The 24,954-nt window shown below is 38.7% G+C and overlaps 1 protein-coding gene across 1 annotated transcript in view; it reads right to left on the reverse strand.

Annotated features, from left to right (window-relative positions):
• Positions 1 to 3,012: 3,012 nt before the first annotated feature.
• ptprn2 (protein tyrosine phosphatase receptor type N2) overlaps positions 3,013 to 24,954 on the reverse strand; it is a 119,758-nt gene continuing 97,816 nt past the window's right edge. Inside the window, exons 14-22 of the mRNA XM_028569280.1 lie at positions 22,211 to 22,358; positions 21,088 to 21,161; positions 17,441 to 17,518; positions 13,921 to 14,040; positions 12,441 to 12,607; positions 10,012 to 10,065; positions 8,961 to 9,025; positions 6,849 to 6,922; positions 3,013 to 4,577 (exon numbers count right to left, since the gene is read on the reverse strand). Coding sequence (XP_028425081.1) covers positions 4,506 to 4,577; positions 6,849 to 6,922; positions 8,961 to 9,025; positions 10,012 to 10,065; positions 12,441 to 12,607; positions 13,921 to 14,040; positions 17,441 to 17,518; positions 21,088 to 21,161; positions 22,211 to 22,358 — 852 coding nt within the window. The 3' untranslated portion in view covers positions 3,013 to 4,505. The remainder of the gene's footprint in view (positions 4,578 to 6,848; positions 6,923 to 8,960; positions 9,026 to 10,011; positions 10,066 to 12,440; positions 12,608 to 13,920; positions 14,041 to 17,440; positions 17,519 to 21,087; positions 21,162 to 22,210; positions 22,359 to 24,954) is intronic.

Raw genomic sequence — 24,954 nt, forward strand, 5'->3', positions numbered from 1 at the left:
AGATGTCATTGGGAATAGTACTGCAGTTTATATACTATAGTTATTCCATAGTGCGGATAGAAAATTAAGAGTCCGGTCACTATGAGCGACCACTTTATTATACAAGTTGTTAGGTGAACTTTGTTAATAAAAAATGATTAAAGTTGTATCTTTTCTCTTAATGCATTTTCTGCAAGTGGAAAAGCAAGCAATGCATTTAGCATGAAGCTCAACGTCCTGTTTATTCTTCCACTTGCAGAAAAAGCATAACTAAGTATCAGGCAGATTTAAGTTGGTCCAGAGCATTATAGTGCAGAGAATATATATACTACACATAAGCATCACACCATTTTGTAACAAATATGTTTCATCTCCAAATATGTGAATGTATTTTTTTAACAAATCATCTAGGTTTTAAAATTAGCTGAGCTGCTTCTTGCCTTGGGAATCACTGCTCTGATGAAAGAAAGAGTTATCCAACGCATTTCCTTATAAGACTGCATGGATTTACAAGTGTGTCAGAAGGACTGAGAGCCAACAGTGATTACAATAAACCACAGAGAGATCATCAAAGAGTGGGCAGGAGCTGTAAGACTCACTGAGGTCCATGGCTGAAAAGGCCCACTTGACGTTCTTGGCGGTGTGGAGGCCCTTCTCAGGGACTTGCACAATGTGCTTTAATCTGCTTGTTTCAAGAATGAATGATTCATCGGCTTTGAGATGGCTTTACTTCAAAACTTTCTGTTATAAGATGTGTTTCCTCATTTCATGCCTGTGACTTTTCACTTTTGTGTTGCTCCTGTGTTTCCCCTGATTTTACAGCTTTTTGTGGTAGAATTTTAGTCTCCATGATGCCAGGCAGGTTTGTGAGTATTTTCTGGTGACATCAAGATTACACAGACATTTGTCTATTTTACAGTCATTTATATCCCTGTGATATGCCAGCACTTCTTAACAACAGCGAGATATGCTGATTTTGACGGATCTCACTCCAAAGACTTATCCAAGCTTAGCAGTAATTTAGAAATCTCTAAATTAAAAATCACTTTGAGTTAAACCAAGCATCCAAAGAGGCAATACACAGTATCTAATTTTGTGACTTTTTCAGAACGCATTAATCCTTCCAAATGGGAGCTGACAGGATATCACATGGTATTGTAGCACACCAGATACCTCAGGAAGCAATTACCATGAATACATTTTCTAATAAACTTGTACCCATCAGATGATAAGCAATTAAACATGCGTAATTATGGTTTCCATACAGTAATTTCTAAGCTGATTAGGTTTGTGTGCTTTACAACCTGAATGGGCGAATATTAATAGGGCTTTGGTCTGGTGTTGCTGGTTAGCGGTGGCAGCTCATCAGCAGATCTTATGCAAATGAGGCCTCAGGAAGTGCATGAAGCCTCATTCCTAGCTATTAGAACTGTCAGGGGGGGGAGGGACATGTCAACGGGCAGCACACATACACATGAATATGCATTCACAAATGAAGCACACACATTGTTGAAAGGAAGGAAATTACATATTCTCTATACAGACTGCATATGTGTGTTTGTGGCTCTCTATTCTCTGGTAACAGAATCCTATTATACTTTGTGTCAAATTCATAAAATTTTACAGTCTACTTCATCTTCATTTCTATTAATTCCAATATTTATTTAGGTTTTTAATAAGGCCTTTATAAACGGCTTAGACGTTGTGAGTAATGTCTTGATGTCTTGATAAATCATTTTATAGATCAGTTATAAACCATTAATAGGAACATCATTTGGATTGCCTCCTCCACCTCCCTCTTTACTTTGGGTCATCACTTTAATAGACTAATGTATGGAACATTTATTAATGACGTATTAACAAGATGCCTATTAGAAAGTAAGACACATTACCATTTATTAATGACTTAATGTTTGAAACTCAGTTTATGATGTCAAAACGTAAGTCAAAGGTATTTTTCACAACTCGGCAACGGATCTATGAAGCATTAATAAATGATTTATTAACTCTTAACAGAACTATTAGCTTAATGCATACGCCCTTTATAAAAGCTGTCCTATTAGAAAGTGGTACCTTTAGTTTTATTTAACCGTTATTCAACCAGGGATTCTCTTGTCATACATTATCTATTTTACAAGAGTCAAAAAGGTAACACACATTATACCAACTAACAAACCTTCCATGTGGGTTTATATGTTATAACATAACATTGATGCATCTAAAAAAAAATCACCTGAAAACTAACTCTGGAAAGCAGAATTGATACTAACTGGATTATCCCGGTGAATTGAAGTAAATAGCATTGATTAGACAACTGACCAACTCTTTGAGGAAGGATGAGATGTGGGTGAAAGCAAGTCAGTGGACGTTGTGTTGAGAAATGTAACATTAGTTTTATCATTAACATTTCCAAATATCACTTATTTGAGGGGAAAGCTAATTTTATTTTTTATAAAGGAACAGGGGAAATCTGCTCCCTTTAGTAATCACAAAACAAGACAAAAAGATTAAAATAAATGAAAATGCACAATTATGCACACATATACACGTTATCATAAGATACAATTAAAAAAATCAGGGAAACCTACTAAAATAAGCCATTATTTTCCGGCACCAATATGTTAAAAGTTACATCCTTCAGTAAACATTAATAAAATTGGACTTTTGGAGCCACTGAGCCTCCTCCTCTCTGTAATACTGTGAGAGTACCACAGTGGCTGAAATACATGACTGATTTCATTTCAAATCCCTGCCACTTTCTCCTCAGAGCTGGTGAACCAAACATTTCATCTATACAAACCTGCAGGTCTCCCCCAGATACAAACCCTCAGGGAACGTGATACATCTTTTCTTTGTGACTTTACTAAGGCTACCATTCGATCAAATGCCATTCACTGTTAGAGAAGCCTTCTCCCTCCTGTGTGTGTGTGTGTGTGTGTGTGTGTGTGTGTGTGTGTGTGTGTGTGTGTGTGTGTGTGTGTGTGTGTGTGTGTGTGCGTGTCAGAAATAACAATCACCAAGACAGCAAAGCAGTATAATCTGATCTGATTTATTATCAACCTGAATGTTACTTTTCACACAAAATATATAGTTCTCATTGAGGCTCTCAGTATACATTTCAGATAGCACTATATAGGGATTCATGAAGTCATTCGTTGTCTATACATAGAGGGAATAATCTGTCATGTTGCACAAAATATCACAATATACGAGTGATGGAGGGACAAACAAATTCAGCAACAATCCCAATATAAGTTCTGCTTAAATATTGTTTTATTGTTTAATATAATATTTATTGTTACTATCGATACATCTAAGTTGATATATTTGTATTACATTTAATATTAACGGAGATGTTCATGTAACAATGTGTAAAATGTATGCGATGAGGAATAAAAAACACTTGATATGTCAAGAATACCAAGAAATATGACCTGTGAGAGTCACAGCAGATGTCTGGACCCCAAATACACACACACACACACACACACACACACACACACACACACACACACACACACACACTTCAACCTCTGTACATGTGAAGCTATAGTGGGTTGATTCGGCTCACAGAGGAAAAGAAACATGAGTTTATTTTCAAAACGCTATATGTATCTAACACATCAATTCATTTAGGGGATGTGATCTGTACAATTTTAGGATTTATTTTTTACAGGCAATAACTTAATTTACTTTATTATTATTATTATTATTATTATTATTATTATTATTATTATTATTATTATTCTAAAAGTACTATAGGTAAGAGCTGTAATAATTAGTTGATTAAAGTTGAGTAAAAATCTATTGGCAACCGTTTCATAATCAATTAATCATTATTCTTTTAAACAACAATGCCAAACATTCTCAGCTTCTCAAATGTAACAATTTACTGTTTTTCTTTGCCATATATGACAGTAAATTGAATATCGACTGTTAGTCAGACAAAATAAGCAAATTGAAGACATTATAAATGCCATTTTATACAACTTTAACAATTTATCGAGAGCATAATCTGCATATTAATTGTAAATTGTTTGTTTTAAATGTGACAATAGCCATTTTCTAAGCATCTTTATACATGTTTCCAACTGTAGATTTTGGAACAAAAATCTTTACTTGACATCACGTAAACAGCTCGTCAGTGGCACTAGAACGGCATGTTCAGGAACTACATCACAGTTATAGAGGACCGGGGTTCATATGACAAAAGTCTCACAGTAGGAGAGCTGATCTAAGATCCCACATCAGATCAGATCAGGCCCCGCTGGTGCGGCCTCAAATCACTAAAACGACACAGATCCCAGATCAACAGTCGTACTGAGGCAAGACTTTTGCGAATATGGATCCAGGTGCGATATCTGGCACGACATTCATAAGTATACAGTATATATAGAGGTTGAGAGGAAACAGAGACAGAAGAGAGAAACAGAGCGAGGAGGAGAAGGAAGGGCAGAGAGAGATGTCAGTCTTGAGTGGGCAGAGAAAACCGGTGCTCAGCGAGCGAGAAGGTGGATGCGATGCCTTCACTGAGGAAGCGCTTTCAGGATGGCGTTCACCTCCTCTGCCACGGCTGTCAGCGCAAACTCAAACTGTTCCTGAGGAGGTGGATGAGGAGGAGGAGGAGGAGGAGGAGTAGGAGGAGGTGGTGGAGGAAGAGGAGGTGGAGGAAGAGGAGGAGGGAAGGATGCAGGGAAAGAAGGAAGGGAAGACATTTTTAGTGTGCGTAAAAGTGCTCATGATTGCCATATTCAGAATGATTGGCAACTGCTGCCTCCACCCCCTCTTCTTCCCTCTCTCCTGACCGAACCCTGGATGTGTTTGGCCACAGACTGGAGGTGAAGGTGAACCACTCTCTGAGCTTTCAACTCAGAGTGCACCCGCACCCGTCATCGATCCAGCCAGGCGTGTCTTAAAATAAAGCTTTTGAGTCAAGTTGTCTCTCAGCTCTGTGTGTGTATGTGTGCATTTGTTTGTGAATCCCACTCCTAGTTTTCCCCAAGGAGCGCAAAAGGGGGCTGATTGATGTTTGCCCCATGGACCTGGTGTTTTTATATTCCTCTCCTCTCCCCAGGCTGCAGGCCACGGGGTCCTCTCACAGAGAAAAGGTGCGTAGGAGTTTGCAGGGAGCAGTCTTTAGATGTGTCAACACATAGCCTGCCATAGTCTGGCCTGAGGATAGGCTAAATCAATACGGAGGAGTCACTGGTGGCTGTGTCTTTTGCTTTGCAGTGGAGATTATCTGGAGTGATTAGGTTTTCTATTTGTATTTGTATTCTGATGTTGTGATAGGGCCAGAAAATATGTAACTACATCCACCTATAGCTACACCACAGCTATATATGCCGATCTTATCCCAAGATGACTTTAAAGTTCTGTGTGTTAAAAAAAAAATACTTTTAAAAGCAAGTTTTGTGCGTGCTGTGCTGTTCACATTCACACCACTGGGGGGAGATCAATTTCTGCTTGACAGATCAGATATGGATGGTTAGAAAGAAAGAAAAACGGTCACACATGCATTTATTACTACATGTCTGTCAAAAGCAGTAACCATAAAAAGAAGGGAAATTAATGTTTTCTATTTTTGTGGCGGGGGTCTATCCAAAACTAAAGTGGCAACATCATGAAGGAGGAAAAAAAAACATAATTGGTTGTCCAATCCTTGAAACCTAACTCTAAATTTCATACCTCATTACAATCTAATTTCTGTGTAGACCCAGCATAAAGCTACAAAGTGGAATCAACAATATTCCAATATAAATTCACTCAGAGTTGTCAGAAAAAAAGAAAGAGAGAGTGCTTGAAAAGCTCTCCTGCGCTGAATACAGCAGGGCTGTAAAAGCAGCATTAATGAACCATCTAGGAACACTGGAGTCTGTTAGCAAGCAGTTTCCATAAATATGATCACCCTCTGCTGCATGAGGTTCGCCTTTATTATTATTATTATTATTCCTTCCAATTACAAGAGAGAAACAAAAGAGACTTTCTACATATTATGTGCATTACTGGATGAGAGAAAATGCTTTGTTCACACCCTAAACTATCCCCCAAAATAGTGTTTTAAGATGGAGGGCCCGCTATGATATCAACTGTTTTCAGTAGCTGCATTTTGTTAAATTAAGTGTAAGTGTGACATCGACAGTACTGGACCGGTAAAATGTATAAAGGTGAAAAGGAAATAAAAAATGTAATATTTAATTTATTGTCTGATGGAAATCTACCAAACATTACCTTGGTCTAGCTTCTCAAATGTGAGGATTTGCAGCTTTTCTCTGTTATATATCGTTATAAAATGAATATCTTTTGGTTTTGGACTATTGGTCAAACAAAAATGAGACATTTGAAGACATCACATTGGGCCCCGAGAAATCATGATGGGAATTTTTTTCCACTATTTTATAGATTCATTTTATAGATTCATTGATAATGAAAATAATCCTTAGTTGTAGGCATAGTTACCTGTACGTGTCTACTTAATTCTCCCTTTGATTCATTTAACAACTGACATCATGTTAGATAAAAACAGTACATTTAAAAGGATTAGGATTAATAATGTATGTTTATAATTTTATAATATTTGTTTAAGGGATAGAAATGATGAGAAAATCTTAAAATGCTGTGATTTCATAGACAAAATATGTCTGTTATCTTGGTCAGTCGCACTGTGTCGTGTGATGAATGTGGAACAGTAAGTTATTTTCTTCCAAGACAATGTTTTTCTAATCCTGCAGCATTTATCAATTACCACATCATTTCCCCTGATCCTGTGCACATGAAGTAGACAATCGTCTGTTTGAATGACTGCAACCCCTCCTCCCTCCCTGCCCCCCATATTCCCCACCTCTCTAACTCAAAGCCGGGGACCTTACCTTTGTCTGGACCATGCCAGCTCTCTGGTCTCTCAAGTGCTCCAGGGTAGCGGCAATATCAATCTCTTTAGCACCTGCAACAGACCGAAAATTGGACTGAGTTCAAAGCAGCAGAGTAATCCAGCTCACATCTGCCAATCTCTCTTTATACTGGGCTCCTTTTGGAACAGCGCAGCGATTGAAAATTATTACATTCATCCCTCGAAAGACTTGGACGAGAGCCACAGACTGTTTCTCGATAAAATATGCAAGAGGATATTTTTGGGGTGTGGGAAATTTGCAATAATGCTTTCAAAAACGCTAAGCACTGGCTTCTCTGCGAGAAACTTGTTAAAAAATTGGTTTAGATTATGTGCAACTATAAAGTCTGCTAAGTGCTTTTTGATACAACAATATCAGTGTGTGTACATGTATTTGTGACTCTCAGAATCAACAAACTCTAATTAAAATGATATATTGCCTTTGCAGCAGACCATACTGATGATTAACCTATGCAACAGTTGCTTGCCTTCAACAGTTATCAGCTGCTGTTGAGTTAAGTCTGTTTTGGCTTTGGAAGTTAGGGATGCTAATCTGAAAATCTTATTCTACTTTCAGATTTATGGATTTCAAGCAGCACGCCAAAGCTCATTTGAGAAAACCACAGAGAGAGCCTCTGAACTCTCAAGATGTTTTTGAAAGTGAGGCCGAGAAAGGAAGCAAAAGATATAGAGCAAGAGTGAAAATGTATGTTTGTGTGTGTGTGAGAGAGAGAGAGTAAAAAAGAGGGATTTAATGCAGCTGGACTTAGTACTCAAAGTACTCCAGTGCTCCGACAAGACTTTCATGTCTCAGAAGGACTGTGTTCCACAGTTAATCTGAAGAGAGGCTCTTCGACTTAAGAAAAAAAGATTTGGAGAGTGAGATTATGTTCATACTATACATTTGATTTTGGAGCAGGAAACAAAAGGTTAAAAAGAGACCAGGTGGCACCTTTCATCACCGTGGACAACAGCGCATTTCTCGCTGAATCAGATGAACTCCACGAGGATGGGTCAGTCTTATTACTGTTTTACAGAAAGTGAAAGGAAAGGTCTGCATCAGAGGCGGCCGTCCGCCTAACCTGCTCTGACGGGCTGGGATCGCAGGAGGAGGGCATGTAGAGGGGGAGGGGAAAGGGCAGAGGTCAAAGGGCAGGCTAAACTATGGAGGGCTTTAAGGTGACGTAAGGCAGCCTTTGGAAGAACCCAGCTCCTCTGCAACAATAGATGGCCATATCTATTGTATATAAAACTTGGATATCTCAAAGAATATGATTACAAAAATACTTGTTCATTTATACAAACTGAGCTTATTCATGTTCAGCTACAACTGAAGTAGAGATTCAGCTAAAAACAAGAGTTTGCCTTATCACAAGAACCTAAAATTTAGAAACAATCAAAACATTCCTGTTTTAGATGTAGTAATACAGCCACATCACAAATATCCTTTTTCAAGTTTTATATTGATTTTGGCCTGTAGATAATGATTTATCCAGCCAAGTTACTGTGATTTGTGACTACCTTCCTTGACTGTGCTTTTTGATTATACAATACTAACAATGGGCCAACCCAATTTTCAACTCATAATTACAGAAATTAAAAAAGCACCTGAACCACCAGATTGTTAACATCCTGGAGGTCTCGAGCAGTTTAGTTTATATTTTTTTAATGTGAGAAAAACATACATAAAGGGTGAGAATGGGTTGCAAACTATACGGATTTGTAATAATAATAAAATAAACTGTAAAAATTGTCCCCACTAAATATGGATTTCCCCTATAAACATTGTATTTCCATCTAAATTCATGTTGCTGTTGTGATGAAGATGAATATGACAATATATGTGACTGTAGCTTATATAGATAATTACTAATTTGGGTAAAGGTTTCTTTTTCATTTTCCTTTACTCTTTGTTCTACGCTCTCTTCTCCTTCCAGCTCCCTCCACGCCTGCCTCTATCTTTGCTGCCTCTCTAGGCCTCAGTAAAGTCACCCTCTAATGCATCCCCAAGACCCTCTGTGGAAAATGAGAGGCTTTGGCGTTGCCAGGGCAACACTTCAACATGAGTAAAAGGGAAGCCATTGATCGTTACCTTTAGCCATCCTATTGAGGACCATGTCAATCAGAATGTAACTCCCACTCCTGCCAGCTCCATCACTGCAGATAGTCAGAGAGATAGAGATGGAGATCATTAAGGTGGCAGAGTGAAGCTTTAATCTCAGAGTGTTTTTCTTATAAAGAAACAAATTGCTCATTTACATCTGCATCTGCTGAGAGACTGTGAAGTATATTTAAACACAAATGAGTCTATGCACACAGATACACACTGCTCCATCTGCTTATGAAATAGAATATTTAAATAGCAAAAAACAATAATAATCCTTAATATTCTGATATAAACACCTGAACAGATCAGAATATTTAATGTTCCAATTAATGTGATTATGTAAAACCCTTGCTTACACGAGTGCATGTGTGGTCTTGAGACTTGCTCGGCTATTGGGGAGAGGGGAATGGTTTCTGAGGCACACTGGGGACAAAGGCTTTTAAATGAATGCACCTCAGGAGCAGAGGAGAGGTTGAGAGGCCAGGGGCGGTTCGAGAACAGCTTTTGGAGAGCCTTGCTTTTCCATTACTCCAGAGATAGTCTTATGAAAAGCCTCCCTTTGTGCCCGATGGCCATTCAACGGCTCTGCATGTTAATTGCAAACAAGGCGTGCACATCTCTCTAATAAAGGCAAGGCCAATAAAACAGGAGAGCGGCCTGAGCACTAGTGCTTCATTAATCCACTGCTAGACACTCAGTCCGTCAGAGGGAGGGCTGCCTCCCCCCACGCATGACTTAACAGAATGTGACTATTAAAAGTGGTCAGACAGATACCTGGTGTTTAATACAAACCAATCAAGGCCAGTTAACTAACTCAACCAAATGGGAAAAGGAAGTGTCCTTGTGCCACACCATTTCCATAAAGACACAGCCAGTGGAATAAACAGCAGCTCCAGTGGACCCAGATAAAGTAAATGGACTGAGCGGGTTTAAAATAAACAGCCTCTACCCTTCAACACACAGGCCACGACAAACAATCGCTATCCCAATTCGGCAGAGCCAGCCACTGTCATAAGGTTCAAATAGTTATACTTGCCTGCAGTGAACAATTATTGGGCAAGATCGACCCCGGTAGCACTTGTTAACCTTTCTGAAATAAAAAAAGAGAAAATGAGATGTTATTGTAAGCTTGGCAGCAAGTTATCTTCAATGCACAGGCTGCTAAATCATACACTGAAAACAAGGTTGATTATTTGTGCTGAATAATAACAATAATTAAAGCGAGTGTGACTCATAAGGGACTTCTGTGCTTCTGTGGTCTGGATGAAATTAATGACAGCAACAATCAAAAGCACAAACAGAACCCTGAGAGATGCACCCTCCTGTCAATCAATCACTTTAATTTGAGGATGGAGAAATGAATCAGTCTCGCACCATGTGAATAAATTGAGCATCATTTCAAACAGCATTTTTGCGACATGTGGGTGATGGATGTGGTGGTGTGATGTTGTGATTGCCGACCGCCGACGCATTAACCCCAGCCAATTATGAATGTTATACACCACAGGCCCGGTGAAGGCCAACAAGCCTTTTCACACCCCACTGTTGCCATGGAAACTGACTACACAGAGAGCTTCCGCATCTTTCCATTTCCCTCGTGTTTTACCTTTCTCTAGTTATCTGCCGTTTTATGTTACTTTTCAAAATCACTACTACTTATAGATTAGATTATTATTATTATTATAGATTTTTAGTAACATGTAAATAAAACAATAAATGTAACATAAATCACAGGCATGAATATACTATAATAAAAAATAATCTGTCAATAAAGTCAATCTGCAGTTACTACTTTTACTATAGTACTTTTACTACTACTTAGAGTAATAATACTGTGTTGTAGCCTATAATTACATTGCTAAATATACTAAAATATATTATATCTATAAAAATGTGGTATATCAAATACTGCTCGTTTTCGTGTAAGATTTAACTCTGGTATGTATTTCCATTTCCATTTTCATTGTTTCTCTGTTGATTTAACCTCAGTTTTTGTAATCGTATGTTGTATTTGTGAAGGTTTCTATGCATTTGGACATTAAGAACTACAACGGTAAACTGCATTTCCCACGTGTACTTGCATTCCAAAGCACAGGTGTGCCCTCTTTTATGTCATTATGAGCTTTGAGCTTGGCTTCATCATTTAAATACATGCATGGAACATTGAAAATGTTATAAAGCTGCTTATATTTTAAGCAATCCACTGCTTATTTTGCAGAAGGAAAATTTTCTTTTGGGTATCTTTTGTGTATATTGCATTAATTTTTTGTTTGTACATCAAAATTACATTACATCAAATGTATATCTTTTACATTGTAGGTATATATATATATATATATATATATATATATATATATATATATATATATACATATATATATACACATATATGTCCTCAGTTAAAGAGCATACAGAGATAATTGGTGGTAGGAGTTCCCATGCAAGCCAGAGGAAGGAGCAGTGAGAGGAGGAGAGGGGAGACAGAGAGTCAGGACTGAGAGAAAGACAGTTTGTGCACAGGCCTGGCTGAGAAGACACAGTTTCCAATGATCACTTTTGTGACTATGCAACTGGGCTCATATTACTAGCTGCAACATCACAAAAATGACACTGGCAACCGCAAAATACCAAGTTGGCCGAAACCGTGAAAACCGTAAATGTACCGTACATCTCGTGGATATGAGACCTCTGAATCACACAATCAGAGAGTTTATATTCCCAATAACCTATAGCAGCATTAATGGAGATGCATCAAGGTAATCTAGTCGTAAGGGAGACATTGACAGCAACACAGCTCAAACCTGCACACCAATATCATAAATAAATGTAACTGACTGCAAGCTACATCGGGTTTAATTTGAAGAAAAAAAAGCACCGACTCACTGCACATCCTCCTTTTTTTGGCTCTCATCTGCATTACAAACCAGAGGGAAAGACTTCCATCCACAAATCAGATGCATCTTTTTTCATTTGGAGGGATTTTCCTATCCCTCTGGGTTCTCCCAGAGGAGCTATTGCTGCTCTTCTGCCAGAACACATTATATGGAGAACAGAGTGAGGTTATTCAGTCACTAGCTTTCTCCCTCTCCCATGTTTTTAGTGAGACAGCTCTCATTTAATTGGGTGTGTGAATTAGTTTTTTTCTTCCTCTTCTTTTCTTTTCTTCCCAAGCCAAGCCAGGCATTGTGGGGCTGTTAATTTGCTGCATCACATGTACCGAAGGGAGGTGAGGGAAATAGGCCCAGGATGAAAGGGATAGTACAGAAACACAGTCCTTATTAGAACAACCGTTCTCTAGGACACCAAAAGGCAGAGGGACAAAAGGGAGACGGACCAGAAAGGCGCTGACAGAATACAGAATATAAGGGAAGATGATTAAGAACAAGCTCAGCATAAAGGCCAGTTGTAAAGGTGGAAATCTTTCTGAAATCTGCTGAGCTCCAAGCAGCAGGATCTTCACTCTACCTGCGGAAGTCTAAAAGGGTTCTGGCCGAGTTGGGGATCCCGCGGTCCATCCAGGACAGGAAGTGGAACTGCGTGACGGTGCGTGTCTCGTTTGTCTGCAGGTTCTTCAGGTAGAAGCTCCGCACCAGGAAGTCCTCACACCAGATGTGCTCCGACACCAAGTTGACCTGCATATAGAAAGAGAATATGCAAAGGATGGCATTCAGTTAATTAATTACAGCTTCCTACAGCAACCTTAAATAGGAATGCATTCATAACCCACATGCTTTAAAGGGTTGGTTCACCCAAAGTATAAAAACATTTTCTGACTTAATGGCCATGCAAATAGTTTTGGTTTCCCAAACTAGCCATGTATTTTGTTGTTTCATCCTGTTCACAGACACACAAGTATTTTTCTTTAGAAAGAAACTGTGAGGAGGAAGGCAGGATTTTCAGTTTATGTGTACCTTTATTGAAGACAAATGATTCCAGCTGTCATTAAAATTAATTCATTTGTTAAAAAGGGTTTACACAGTAATCAAAGTGATAACTGTTCTTTTCAGAATTTGTATTAGGGGTAGCTTTGTGCGGTGAAATGAGGTGTAATTAAGTTAGATACCAAAGAATATAACAATAATTTGTTCCTTGTGAATGTCTTTATGGTGCAGTGTTGAACAAAGACCAGAGGCATTGTTGTTATGAGCAATTTAAGACATGAATATCCACTCAGTGGCCACAGTAAAATGTAATGCAATTCAATACAACAGCTCAGCCATAAATTATACCTTTACAAAATTAATAATAATAATTTTCAGTTTTGAATGACACTGTCAGAGAGATGTTAATTTAACATATATAAATGTATTATTGAAGTTGTAGTTTGCAGTGGTGTACTGGTGTTACTCATTTACTGGGAAGAATATTTGAAATACATATCAATAGTACAACACCACCACTGTATGTTTTTATACCTTTTTTGGGTCTCCATTCTAGACTCCTCACCTGATTGGCCAGTTTAAAGTGGGAAGGTGGGCTCTCATATGAGTGCAATAGAAGTTGGTGGAGTCTTATAAATAAATGGACTGTTTGAAGACCAGCATTAATACAAAGATTCAGAGATTTCTTTTTTGAGAGTCATACTAAAGTTTTGGGATATCGGCCCCTCAGATTTTTGCCACCAAGCCAATAAAATTAGCGGTGAAAAATTTTCGTTTGTGGTGCGCAAAGTTAATAAAAATTACATATGAAAAGCTCAACAGCAACACATTTTTATATAATTTAGTTAGTCTTATTTATCTCTATTTTAAGGTGTTTCAATCTTCCTAATACATTCTGCTCTTCAAAGGAGCTATATATGATATAAATTCATTAACTTACGGCAGCGTCCTTACTACTCACCAGCTTTTATAGGGACTATTTTATTTGGTAGGAAGTAGTTTTGGTGTAAACTGTTCACAGTAAAGTCTGTTTGTAACTTGTGCTTAATCTTTCACTGACATACCTCGTAGATGTGGTAGACATCAGAGCCTTCGTCAGGCCAGTAGGGATGACACTGCTTCACTCCATTTTCAGAAAGCGGGGTCAGCATGACGACGACGACGCAGCCACTCTCCCACACCATCTACACACCAGACGAAGACAACGTCAGACATCCCTCAAACACATCCAAACACAACAAACCTTTCATAATCATCTGTATGACATTACTGTAGCAGTAATATGGAGCTGAATTGTGCCACTAGGAGCAGCATATTGCACATTAGCATTACATAACACCCTTGAATTAGAGCTAAATTGATTTCTTAATCTTGGTTCAGGAAGTATGAATAAATGTCACCTCTCCACGTGCGACAAATGATAAAAGCTGAGTCAAACAGCAGGAGGTCTGTCAGTCATCTGAGTGAGATCACAACATCTACTGAGCTGCTGCTCCATTTCATATTATCACAATCTAATGTGTCCTTGGGAAAGAAATACAGGCCCATGGCAGCCATTAAGAAAATGAGGAGGAAACACGTCTTTTATGATTGCTATAAAAACACAATGGCCTTGACTATACACTAATCACAAGCGTCTGTGATCCAGCCCAGTGGACACATTACACGGCAACTGTGCCAACTGTGCCAGGATGTAATGAGATTAGGCAAGGTGATAATGTGGGGGAATATTATCCATTTAGTCTTGTAAGGTTTGGCAAATATTTGTAGGTAGTGAGGAAAAGGTGTATTTTCCATCTTCAGCTAGTAAAGTGCTTTGTGCTAATAAAATTTCTAGGCTCCAAAAAAACATACACCTACTATGCATCATTTTTATAGATACAAAAAAAACAACTGAAAATGACCAAAGTTGCTGCTCTGTGAACTCATTGGCTTTTGTTGCATTGAATTCTGAGGAGAAGTGAGTAGGAAAGCAAGGCCCAGCAGAGCTAAGGTAATAGCCGGGAAGGGAGGGAGGGAGGGGAGGTGGATGGGGGAGTGAAGGATGAAGGGATGGAGGAATGAGGAGTGGAGGATTAGAGCAGAGTGCCTTTCATAGCGCTGCCTGAGGCTGGTGTGGATTAGATAGGACAGAGCAAAAAGATTTGCCTCCTGCATGGTCCATTTGCATGAGAGTGCCAGTGTTTCCCCTGTTTGTTTACTTTTAATGGGAGGAAAGAGTGTGTTTTTTTTATCCTGCCACAACCCAAGATTTACCATACTGAATAATGAATGGCTACTTCTTATTTACAGACACAGAACTTATGTTCATTGTGTCAGTCAACCTGTGTCTAATTTTCCATAATTTTCTGCTTAATTGGAAAAGATTTAGTGTTGAGTTCATGGCTAAATAGCCAATTTTTATTAGATAATGGATATGTATTTATTCACCTGGCACAGAAGAAAATTGGCAGACAAACAAATAACCTAATTGACTAAGAGATAATTATCAACTGCTTCATTTGAGGCACTTTCAAATTTACAAATTAAATACCGGAAACAGGGCAGCTTTTATTCCTATTTGAGCTGATGTTGTCAATTAAGGTACACCTTTTAGATAATAGCTACTGACTCTTTTTCTTTACTCTTTTTTATCAATTTAAACACCATGTGAGGACAGAGCTTGTAAGCATGTTTGTGTTTTGGGTTTAAAAAGCGAATTTACAACAAAAACTACATTACTTTTGGTGTGCAGAACAAAACAAAACCACACCAGACTAAACTTGGCATTACCCGCCCTAACACAAAGTCAGTACTATCATAATGATTCCAAACGAGTATCCATTCACTACAAGACGCAGAGTGAACGGCCAGCTGGTCTGCCAGGATTTATGCTTCACACTTCTACATCCTGGTCACGACGAGCAGAGTTTCTTCACCATATGGAGGTGATGGGCCCACTAATTACGACAGCGCTGTCCGATTAACACATGAGAATGCCATTTGGCAACCATGCATCATTTAAAGCATACCTTCTCACAAGACAACATGTTTTACAATAGCCTATATCTGGTGATTAATGGCAGGTTTGTCTGACATTTATGGATAAGAGTAGGAATGCAAATAGCATGGAGGAAAATGCAAATATGAACAAACAAATCAGCATTATTACAAATAATAAGTCTTCCTGGGGGTGGGGACGACGACTAGGTTTCTATTACATATTCGGCTAGTGACATTGTTTTATTGATAAGTAAAGTAAGTAAGAACAGTAGAAGCACCAGTTGGTGGTCGGTCATGTCAGTTTTCCAAAAAATAAACTATTATTCTTTATCTTACCTCTATTTGAAGGATAATCATAACCTGGGACCAGACAAATATGTGAGCTCATGTTTTATTTGCTCTGGCACATATATCTGGTTCCTCTCCCATTCAGACAGATTTCCAGCCAACTTTGCCCTGGTTGGGTCAATCACAGCCGTTTAAATCATATGTGGCTTGTTTAATATGATAACTGACAACTTGTGGACCCTTCCCACTTTTCGCAAAATACGATGACGTCATTTTCGGCTTGCGCACCCTTGCGCCGGGTTGCGTCCAAAGGCATTTTGGTCTCTGGCTGTTGATAACGCCCCTTGGAAATCAAAAATGAACTGCTAGGTTCCAGACTAACTGTCAGGTGATGTCAGGCTAGTAATCAGGCTTCAAGTTTGGGAACTTGGGATGTAAATAGGATAATGTTGCCATGGATTCAGTGAGCCCTGGCAACTTTTGTTTTTGCTTACATTTGTTTACATTTTGGCAAATCGGCACCATGATAAGTCCGCTGAATTAGCTATTAGCATTACCTGTTTGTAATGTAGCCATAGATGTACAGACAACTATCACTGGATTACTTTGATACTGAAGAAAACTTGTGAAAATGTGATGGAGTTATGAGGAGCATCTTTTTTATGATTACCAAATGGATTTATAGAAGTTTGTTTGCCATGGACATTGGATATAATGATATCCTCTGAAAGTGTGAGTCAGACTGAATCTAAAAAATATGTGTATCATGTCTCTGAGTCTTGACTCAGCGAAGCAGTGCCATTTTTGACGCAACTTGCAGTAATCAGATGATCAGAGTTAATAATTTGCTTGTGACAAATATGCTATTTCTGGTTACGTGGATTAGAACATACAGAAAATACAATAAGACAATGGTTAAACTTGTTTTTTGGTGCAACAGAAGAAATATTTTTCCTTCCCGATGATTAAGAGTCTTTGAGGATTCAGATTTTTCAGAACAGCTGTAAGTGATGTTGAACAACCTTCTGGGTTTTTTGCAATAGAAAGGAACTTGAATGTAATGGTAGCACATGAGAGGCACAAACTGGGGCCATATTATTTCATTGATCCCACTTTGAAAAATTCAACCATTGCTTCACCACTAAAGAAATAGTAATCGAGACACTCTTGGACCAAGAAGAACACATCAGACAATCACACATGAATTGGTATGTCACACTAAACCATCTCTGTGGTGGTTCTTCCAAACCCTCATCTTTACAGAACCAAAACAGTAAAAGATGAAAAATCAGCATGATTGAAGATGAGTTTTACCTGCCAGAAGTCCGCCACGGTGGAAAAAAGTGGGCCCTGCGAGGCAATGTAAGTAGGGTTGCGAGGGTCATGGTCCATCTGGAAGAGAGGGAGCAGAGTGTTTGAGCAGGGACTGGCGGTTGAAACCATACAGTCTGGGTAAAAGACTCCCATCAAAGACTCCATCTGGATGGAGGAATGAGAGCAGAAAACATTTGCTTCTGATGTCTTCTTTCTCTTCATTCATTGATTCCTTCACTTCCTCTGTCTCCTCAAGATCTAACTATTTTTAAAGGGTGTCATAAGACTAACTTAAAATATAAAGAAAACTACACACTATCTTTGGTAAACCGTGAACATCACACAGTACTATGCTAGATAAGCTATAAACACATGTAGGAAGGTTGGGTTTGTATGCCTTTCAGTTGATCTTGTTTTTGTGAAAACATGTTAAAGATCAGCCTTTTCAAACATCATGTTTCCATAAAAAGATGAAATCCTGCTTTCTATCTGATTAAAGTTCCAACACTTCCAACCCTTTGACTATTCAACATAAACTTTCAATTTTATTACCTTCAGTTACTTTATTATGTCATCATTCAGGAATATTTATACCTCTGATTTAGTTAAGTCATGTACAGGCTTCTCTACAATGTCATCATACTAAAGACATCAAGAAATGGCTCAATTTCTGTCGTGCTTTGACGTGTTTCTGCATGAAACATGATAGCGTGGTGGGACTTTAAAGCCTGCAGGCTGCTGATGTGAGGGAGATGAGTGTTCAGGTGGGACATAATGACATGGGGGACTTGATTTGAAGGATGTGATTGAGACTTGATTGAGTAGGTGTTGGCTGGCTCGCCCCCCAAAATCAATGATCACATTTATATTGAATGGAATTTTTATGCACACCCTCGAGTGCGAGATGCATCAGTAGAAAGATGTTGACATATTTTGCAGGAAAATAAATGAATGGGTATATATCAATGCATTTTTGATGTATAGTTGGCATTATAATGATAGACGACACACCAAAACAGTGCTGCATTTTTGTAAGTATAGGGATACATTTAATATTATTTATAGTAGACCTACCAAAGATAGTCTTATATGAGCAAAATGTAGTAAGTAAAGTACTCAATTGCTGTTTAGTGTGGTTGTTTTTTTGCTGAAAAACAACTTGTCAAGGACACTGAAACATGAGCTCAAAAGGTAAACATCTAGTTTCCCATTTAATTTCTTTTTATGTCTCTTTGACTGAATTGTCAAGCTCATGGACATTACTTAAAGGAAAATAATTATTGGATCATTTCTTCATGGCTTTAATATCACCATAATGATTTTTCTCTCCTCATGTTCAATAACCTCAACAACAGGATTGATTCTTAATGCTCTGAACAGCTGATAAAACCGAACATACAACTTTAGTCCAAAATTGTGTCTGTTCCGGTCTTTATGTCTGTTTGTAATTTCATTTTATTTCATTATGGTGGATTAAAAATGTCAAATTGGTTTTACCTTTTTAATCTTCTTTCACGCTGGATTTAATTACAAGTTGGGCTCTCAGACTATTGTTGGTGTTCTTAAAGTGTTCAGGAGTACTGTACTGTAAATTGTTTTATTGTGGTGATTTTTTTTTTGAGCATTTAGCAGTGAAATTCTGAAATGCTGCAGATTCCCACAGGTACAGATTTGATCATATCTATGTTTTTTTTAATGATTTATAGACACAATATTTGAATCAAGTGTCTATGAGATGTCAGGCAGGATGTTATTATTTACTGTGGGTATTAGAGGGGTCAGAAGTGAAACATGAGTGACTTACAATGTTCTTTAAATACACTTACACAAGGGCTGCATGAAATGTGAAAATTTGTCTGCCTTTCTATAGAAGAAATTTCACGAAAAGGACACATAAACGCAGGACACATTATGTTCATTACCAATTATTCTACTTCAATTAGGTATAATGTTCGTAATGTTCAATTTTCTTTTCATGCTTCCTGGTTAAAATTCCTCTCATGGATTTGTAAAAAAAAAAAAAAAAAAAAAATCTCCCCCACCGAAATGAAAGGTGGTGCCGGATGCTAGTGCTGCCACTCCGTTTAGCCAATCTCAAGGACACAGACATGCTGTAGCTGTGTGTTGACTTCCCTGCATGAATACTAAAGCACAAACATGAAAGAGCTGTCCTGCATTTCAGCTGTCCTCCCATTGCCATTGTGGGTAGAAGATAGACTACAACAAAAAAGCAAAGAAGTGCTCTTTGGTTTGAAGTAAAATAGCTTGCACAAATATCTGTTCCTGGGGAAACGTTTCAACTTTCAACACCTTGCTGCTGTGCCTTGATTCTGCGTTTATGTAAGATAGAGAGCTTGAAAAGCTAAATGCAAGCTCGAGCTCATCCCAGAAAGTTTGAAAAAAAAAAAAAGCATGGAGAACAGGTGGTGAAATGGAAAAGAAACCGCACAGCGTTTGACTTCGTGAAAACGGACAGACAAGACAAAGACAACCAGGCTTTGACCACATTTTGTGTCACTGCACATTCCTTCTAAACATTCCTCCTGCTAATGATACCGTACATCTGGGAGTGCTTGCATCATTTGTGGTCAAGCATTAATCATTATCCAAGCCTTTTCCTTTGTGCATGTCACCCTCTGCTTTGCAGGGAGCTCAGATCGCTCCTTTCCTTTGCCTCTCTGACCCCTGATTCCCAGAAAGAAGCGACAGATTATTTACTCGTAGGTCACTGCCCCTGAAGCTAATGAGGAGGAAGAAGCCGCATTGACAGACATAATTATCACAGTTTTGCTGGGCTCAGCCAGGGGTCCCTTTTGTGGTGTAATTACTGTCCTTTTATCCACACACCAGTGCATCTGCCATTACTTCAACCATCTTCAACATCCGTTTGTCTTTCGAGATACTTTTCTTTTTCAACTGCACCAAAACAGTCTTGGATGAGTTAACTTTATAGCCTTTTTCTGATCCAGCAATCAGATTTTTTGCCAACTTCTTTCCCTGATTGATTAACTTTATTATAATATTCTATAAGAAGGCAAATGTGGCAATGTTAATAAGCTAAAAAACCTCTATGAATATGCCATTAAAAAACATGGAGGAATACATGTTTGTTTCTGAAGAGTAATAGGCTTTTAGTGCAGCTGTGCTTGCCCCCCTCATCTATCTCCTCAGAAATTTTTGGCACTATATTTGAAATGCATAGATTCCTGTTCCCTTTGATGGAATCCCTTTTCAGCAGCCTCAGGGGAAATCATGACTGGCAATGTTTTTTGGGAAAAAAAAACCCTTAGACCTCTCCAACACTGAGTTCTTTCTGGATTTGTGGGTAGGTGGTGGGGGGCATTTGTTTAGTCAAAAATAATGGATAATTCTTGAAAAAAAGGGGTATCTTCAGGGAGCAGCCATTTTGAAAGCAGTGAAAGTCATAGTGTGATTCAACAAGACACACCAAATCCATTGAGGCTCTCAACATGAAGAACAAAGTTTTAAAAAAGATCAATGCACTTGGATCGATGACAAGTCCTTTGAAACTTCTTTTATCTTAAAAAAAACCACAACCACAACAGGTACTTCTGGTAAAAAAAAAAGGCCTTGGAGACACAGACATTATCCACAACATAGAGCTATAATGAATAAGCAATACTCACTATGGGACTTGCATTGATGTAATCTGAGTTGCCGTGGTTATTCTCCGCTTTCAAGGTGATCCTGGAATGATCATCTGTAATAGAGACGCGTAATTCATCAACATATGTTTCCACTGTTTTTCATCCCCACACAATAACAACATCATTTTGAGTAGCAACAGAGAAACATGTAAGTAAAAAAGGCTGCAGGGACTGCAATTTCACCAGACTTTCATCATACACACACACTGTTCTGAAGTCCTGAATTGCTTCACCTTCAGTAACGAATGTTCCAAGTGAAATAATAATAAAATATCTTAAGAAGTCTGTAAGCTGTGAGCCTTAAAATCCTCTTTTTCTTAAACAAGTGAAACTGTTAAAAGATTCAGATAATCTGTTTCCAGTGAACTTAAATCCGCTAGTCCTCCTAAACAGATCTGCTTTAAATTAATGCCCCTGAAAACTTGGCCTCAAATGTTTTTCTCAACTTCTTGACTGAATAAGCAGAAATCTTTAGACATTACTTATGATAATTAATATGAGTCAAAAACTCTGTATGTGGACTGTAAAAAAGATATTCCACTTCCTCCAACTGTACAAAAGTAAAGCAAAAATATCCCAGATATGTGCACTGCCATCTTCAAATCTTCGAGCCAGAGTCTGCGCAGTAGTGATAGGGCAGTGGAGCCACAGTATTGAGGTCCTGCCATGCCCCCCTTTGGTGAGACCTTTGGCAGAAAATGCTATTTTCTTGTAGATCCCCATTACTCATAGGAAGAGGCTGATTCATGGATGTATAAAGAGCTGATTGAGGAAATTTTGAGGAAAAAAGGTTGTGACTAAAAAAAGATAAAGCAATTGACTGTTTGCTAAGCTTCGCCTCCCTAGTTACTGTTGCTACGCCTGTAAAGCTTTCCATTCTCAAAGCAGTTACAATAATAATGCCGGCAGATTTACCACTCAAAATTTGCAGTCTACATTTCATAAGTAAACACAAATATTTCTCATTTCAAGCCAACAACCGCTGATTTGAAGCATCCGTTCACAAACACATCAACAGGGATGGAGCTGCTTGTACATGGTACGGACATTCTCACAACAAAAAACAAAACAAAAAACTGGATGGACTTCTGAATGGACTCACATACGACCACGGCGTCTGAGCGGTTCTTCTTTGAGCTCTGCTCGCCCTGCCCGACACTGCAGGCACCGGGCTCTGCCTGGTAGGAGCACAGGGCCTCCCACTCACGCTCCAGACGGTTCTTGTTCTTCAAGTGGTCCTCCATGTATGACTAGAGGAAAACAAACATCACCTTAGCCCCCATTTGAAACACCAAGCCAGATCCATGCAAAACTGAATTTATCTCAAAATGTGGCTGTAAAAAGACATTTTGTTTTTGTTTTTGCAGCAAATTTGGATAAATTAAATGAGACACATATTATCTTCACCACAGCATTGCATTGTATTTTCTTCACCATGAGCCAACCAATAAATAAAGTGGAGCCAAACACTAAACCCTTAACATTAAAGCTATGATCAGGTGTCATGGAGCATTATTGTCCTATAAGCTGCTGTATAGCGTAACAACTGGGTGAGAAGGAGGCTGCAGAAGATCTAGGTGGGAAAGATTTGCTAATGTTTGTGTCTTTGTGCGTTTTGTGTTGTGTTTTTGACCGAGAGAGAAAACATCATGCACAATTAAGACTCCTGAAAGGTTGGTCTGCATTAGAAAATACTTCAGGGGTGTTTCAATCACGTCCCTCACTGCTTGCACAGCCACTGATAAGATTGTCTGCATTTAAGCCGTTGCTCAGAGAAGACAAAATTGAATTCACTAGAGAGACAAAGATGGAAAAAGAGAAGGGGGAGGGGCAGAAGCCCCCTGTTTGTGTGTGTGTGTGTGTGTGTGTGTGTGTGTGTTAGGGAGCTTAGAGGCTGTAGCTGGCAAGACGATCTTTTGTAGCGCAGCGCCGTGTTTCGCTTCCTCTCCTGTATCATGGCTTCCCTCCCAATGGGGTTAAATGGTTTAGTCCGCTATTGTGTGAGGCAGAAGATTACAGACTCATAAACTGATGTCAGGGATCAGCTGGCTAATACAATGAAAGTGATACCCAGATGTGCTGGGTTTTTATCCCATATTCAAGGCAGTATAGGTAGGCTGGGCAGAGAGGTGACACTCCATTGTTACATCCCACGTATTCACTCCTGTCTGTCAAATGGGAAATCCAAGTCTTTGCAGGATATATACAATTCCTACATAGATGACAATCACAAATAAGCTTTTCCAACACATAATGGGCAATTACCTTTTGATGGCTTATGAATTCAGACATCTCCCACATAAACGCAAAGGCTATTAGATGACTTATAAGAACATTACAAATCCTACAGACAAAGGAAATCAAAGTTTATTGTTTGATACGTTACCAAAGGTGAAACTTAAGACTTAAGGTCTTAAAGGCCACACTGAGAACTAAAAAAGCAACTCGCGCAGCTGCATTATGAGAGAACACAACAGAAACACTGTGTTCTATCTGAACCATTAATGACATAAAGGGATATTACTGAAATAGTACTGTAGATGTCTGCTGTTATACTTTCATCCATCCCTGTTTGAACTTTTAATGTTATGCATGCAAAAAAAACAATTATGAAAAAAATCAAGTTAATGTCAATTCTAATAGCGGCCAACACACGTATATTTATTTGCATGTGTGCTGTTGTGCATCACCTACGCAAACACAGTGCTGTCTTCCCAGGAAAATGACAGCATGCCATTATGGCCACTTGACAGAGCCTGTCACCACTATGCTCTTGTCACCCTGCACAAGTACTCTCAGCTTGCCAGCCTGACAGCATCCCACCTCCCCTACCAATATTACATCTCCATGTACTTGATAAATCCACTCTGAATTGCCTCCCATTCTATTCAAACGATGCCCTGAATCGATTGCATTCCAAATTCATATTTTAGCAGCTTAATGCAATGCAGCCAGCAGGCCCTTATCAAGCCCTCCGGTTCCTAGGGGGAGGCAGTGGACCTTGGCGTATTCCAGAGACAGTGTAACGAAGGTTTAGTGAATGGGGGGATTATGTCTGCCAATCAGAGGGTTGGGATGGGAGGCCGGGATGTCAGGGAAACAATGTCTAATCCTTCCTAAGCAGTCTCCTCGGCAGCAGAGGGTGCTGGGTGAAATCAGGATGAAGGGACAACCAGGGGAGGCAGACACAACAGGTAGCACATCACTGTCAAGCTCTGCTGTCAAATTAAAATGAACAATACTGGTAACAGTTTGTACAGGGAGCTTTATGATATGATAAACAGCAGTTAGAGGTGAAGAAAACGGTATTAATATATATGTTTTAGTGTGTTAGCTAATAATAGCTAAATAAAAAGAACACATTTTTATGCTTTTAATGGGACAGCAAATTGTTCTTTTGCTGATAAACTTAATTTAAAATTGTAAGAGTAAAAGCCACTGAGGGCAGAACATGTTGCATGAGTCAGTGGCTATTTTACTTTCCTTTCGAGCAAATAATTTATAATTTAAAAAAAATACAACAATAACCACTCATAATGATAAAAGAGTCTCAAGCGACACAATTATTGATTTTTTCTCTTTTAGAGAGGTGATTAAGCAGAGGGAACGCTACAGCAACCACAGCTGCATCAACATTTTGACCCTGTTTCTGGACAATAGGAGAGCTAGATGGACAGAGGGTTTTTTGTTTCACATGCTTGTCAGGGAAAAACAGGTTTACTGAGTGTAAAGTGCTGTCCATGGTGCTGAAAGGACTGCAGCAATAAACACAAAAATACAGCCACATCTCATGCTTCCATGTTACATCTGGTAATCATGTTTGAGGTTTTTAATAATTTTAAGTAG

This window comes from Perca flavescens, chromosome 22, assembly GCF_004354835.1.
Source record: "Perca flavescens isolate YP-PL-M2 chromosome 22, PFLA_1.0, whole genome shotgun sequence".
In the NCBI taxonomy this organism is placed as follows: domain Eukaryota; kingdom Metazoa; phylum Chordata; class Actinopteri; order Perciformes; family Percidae; genus Perca; species Perca flavescens.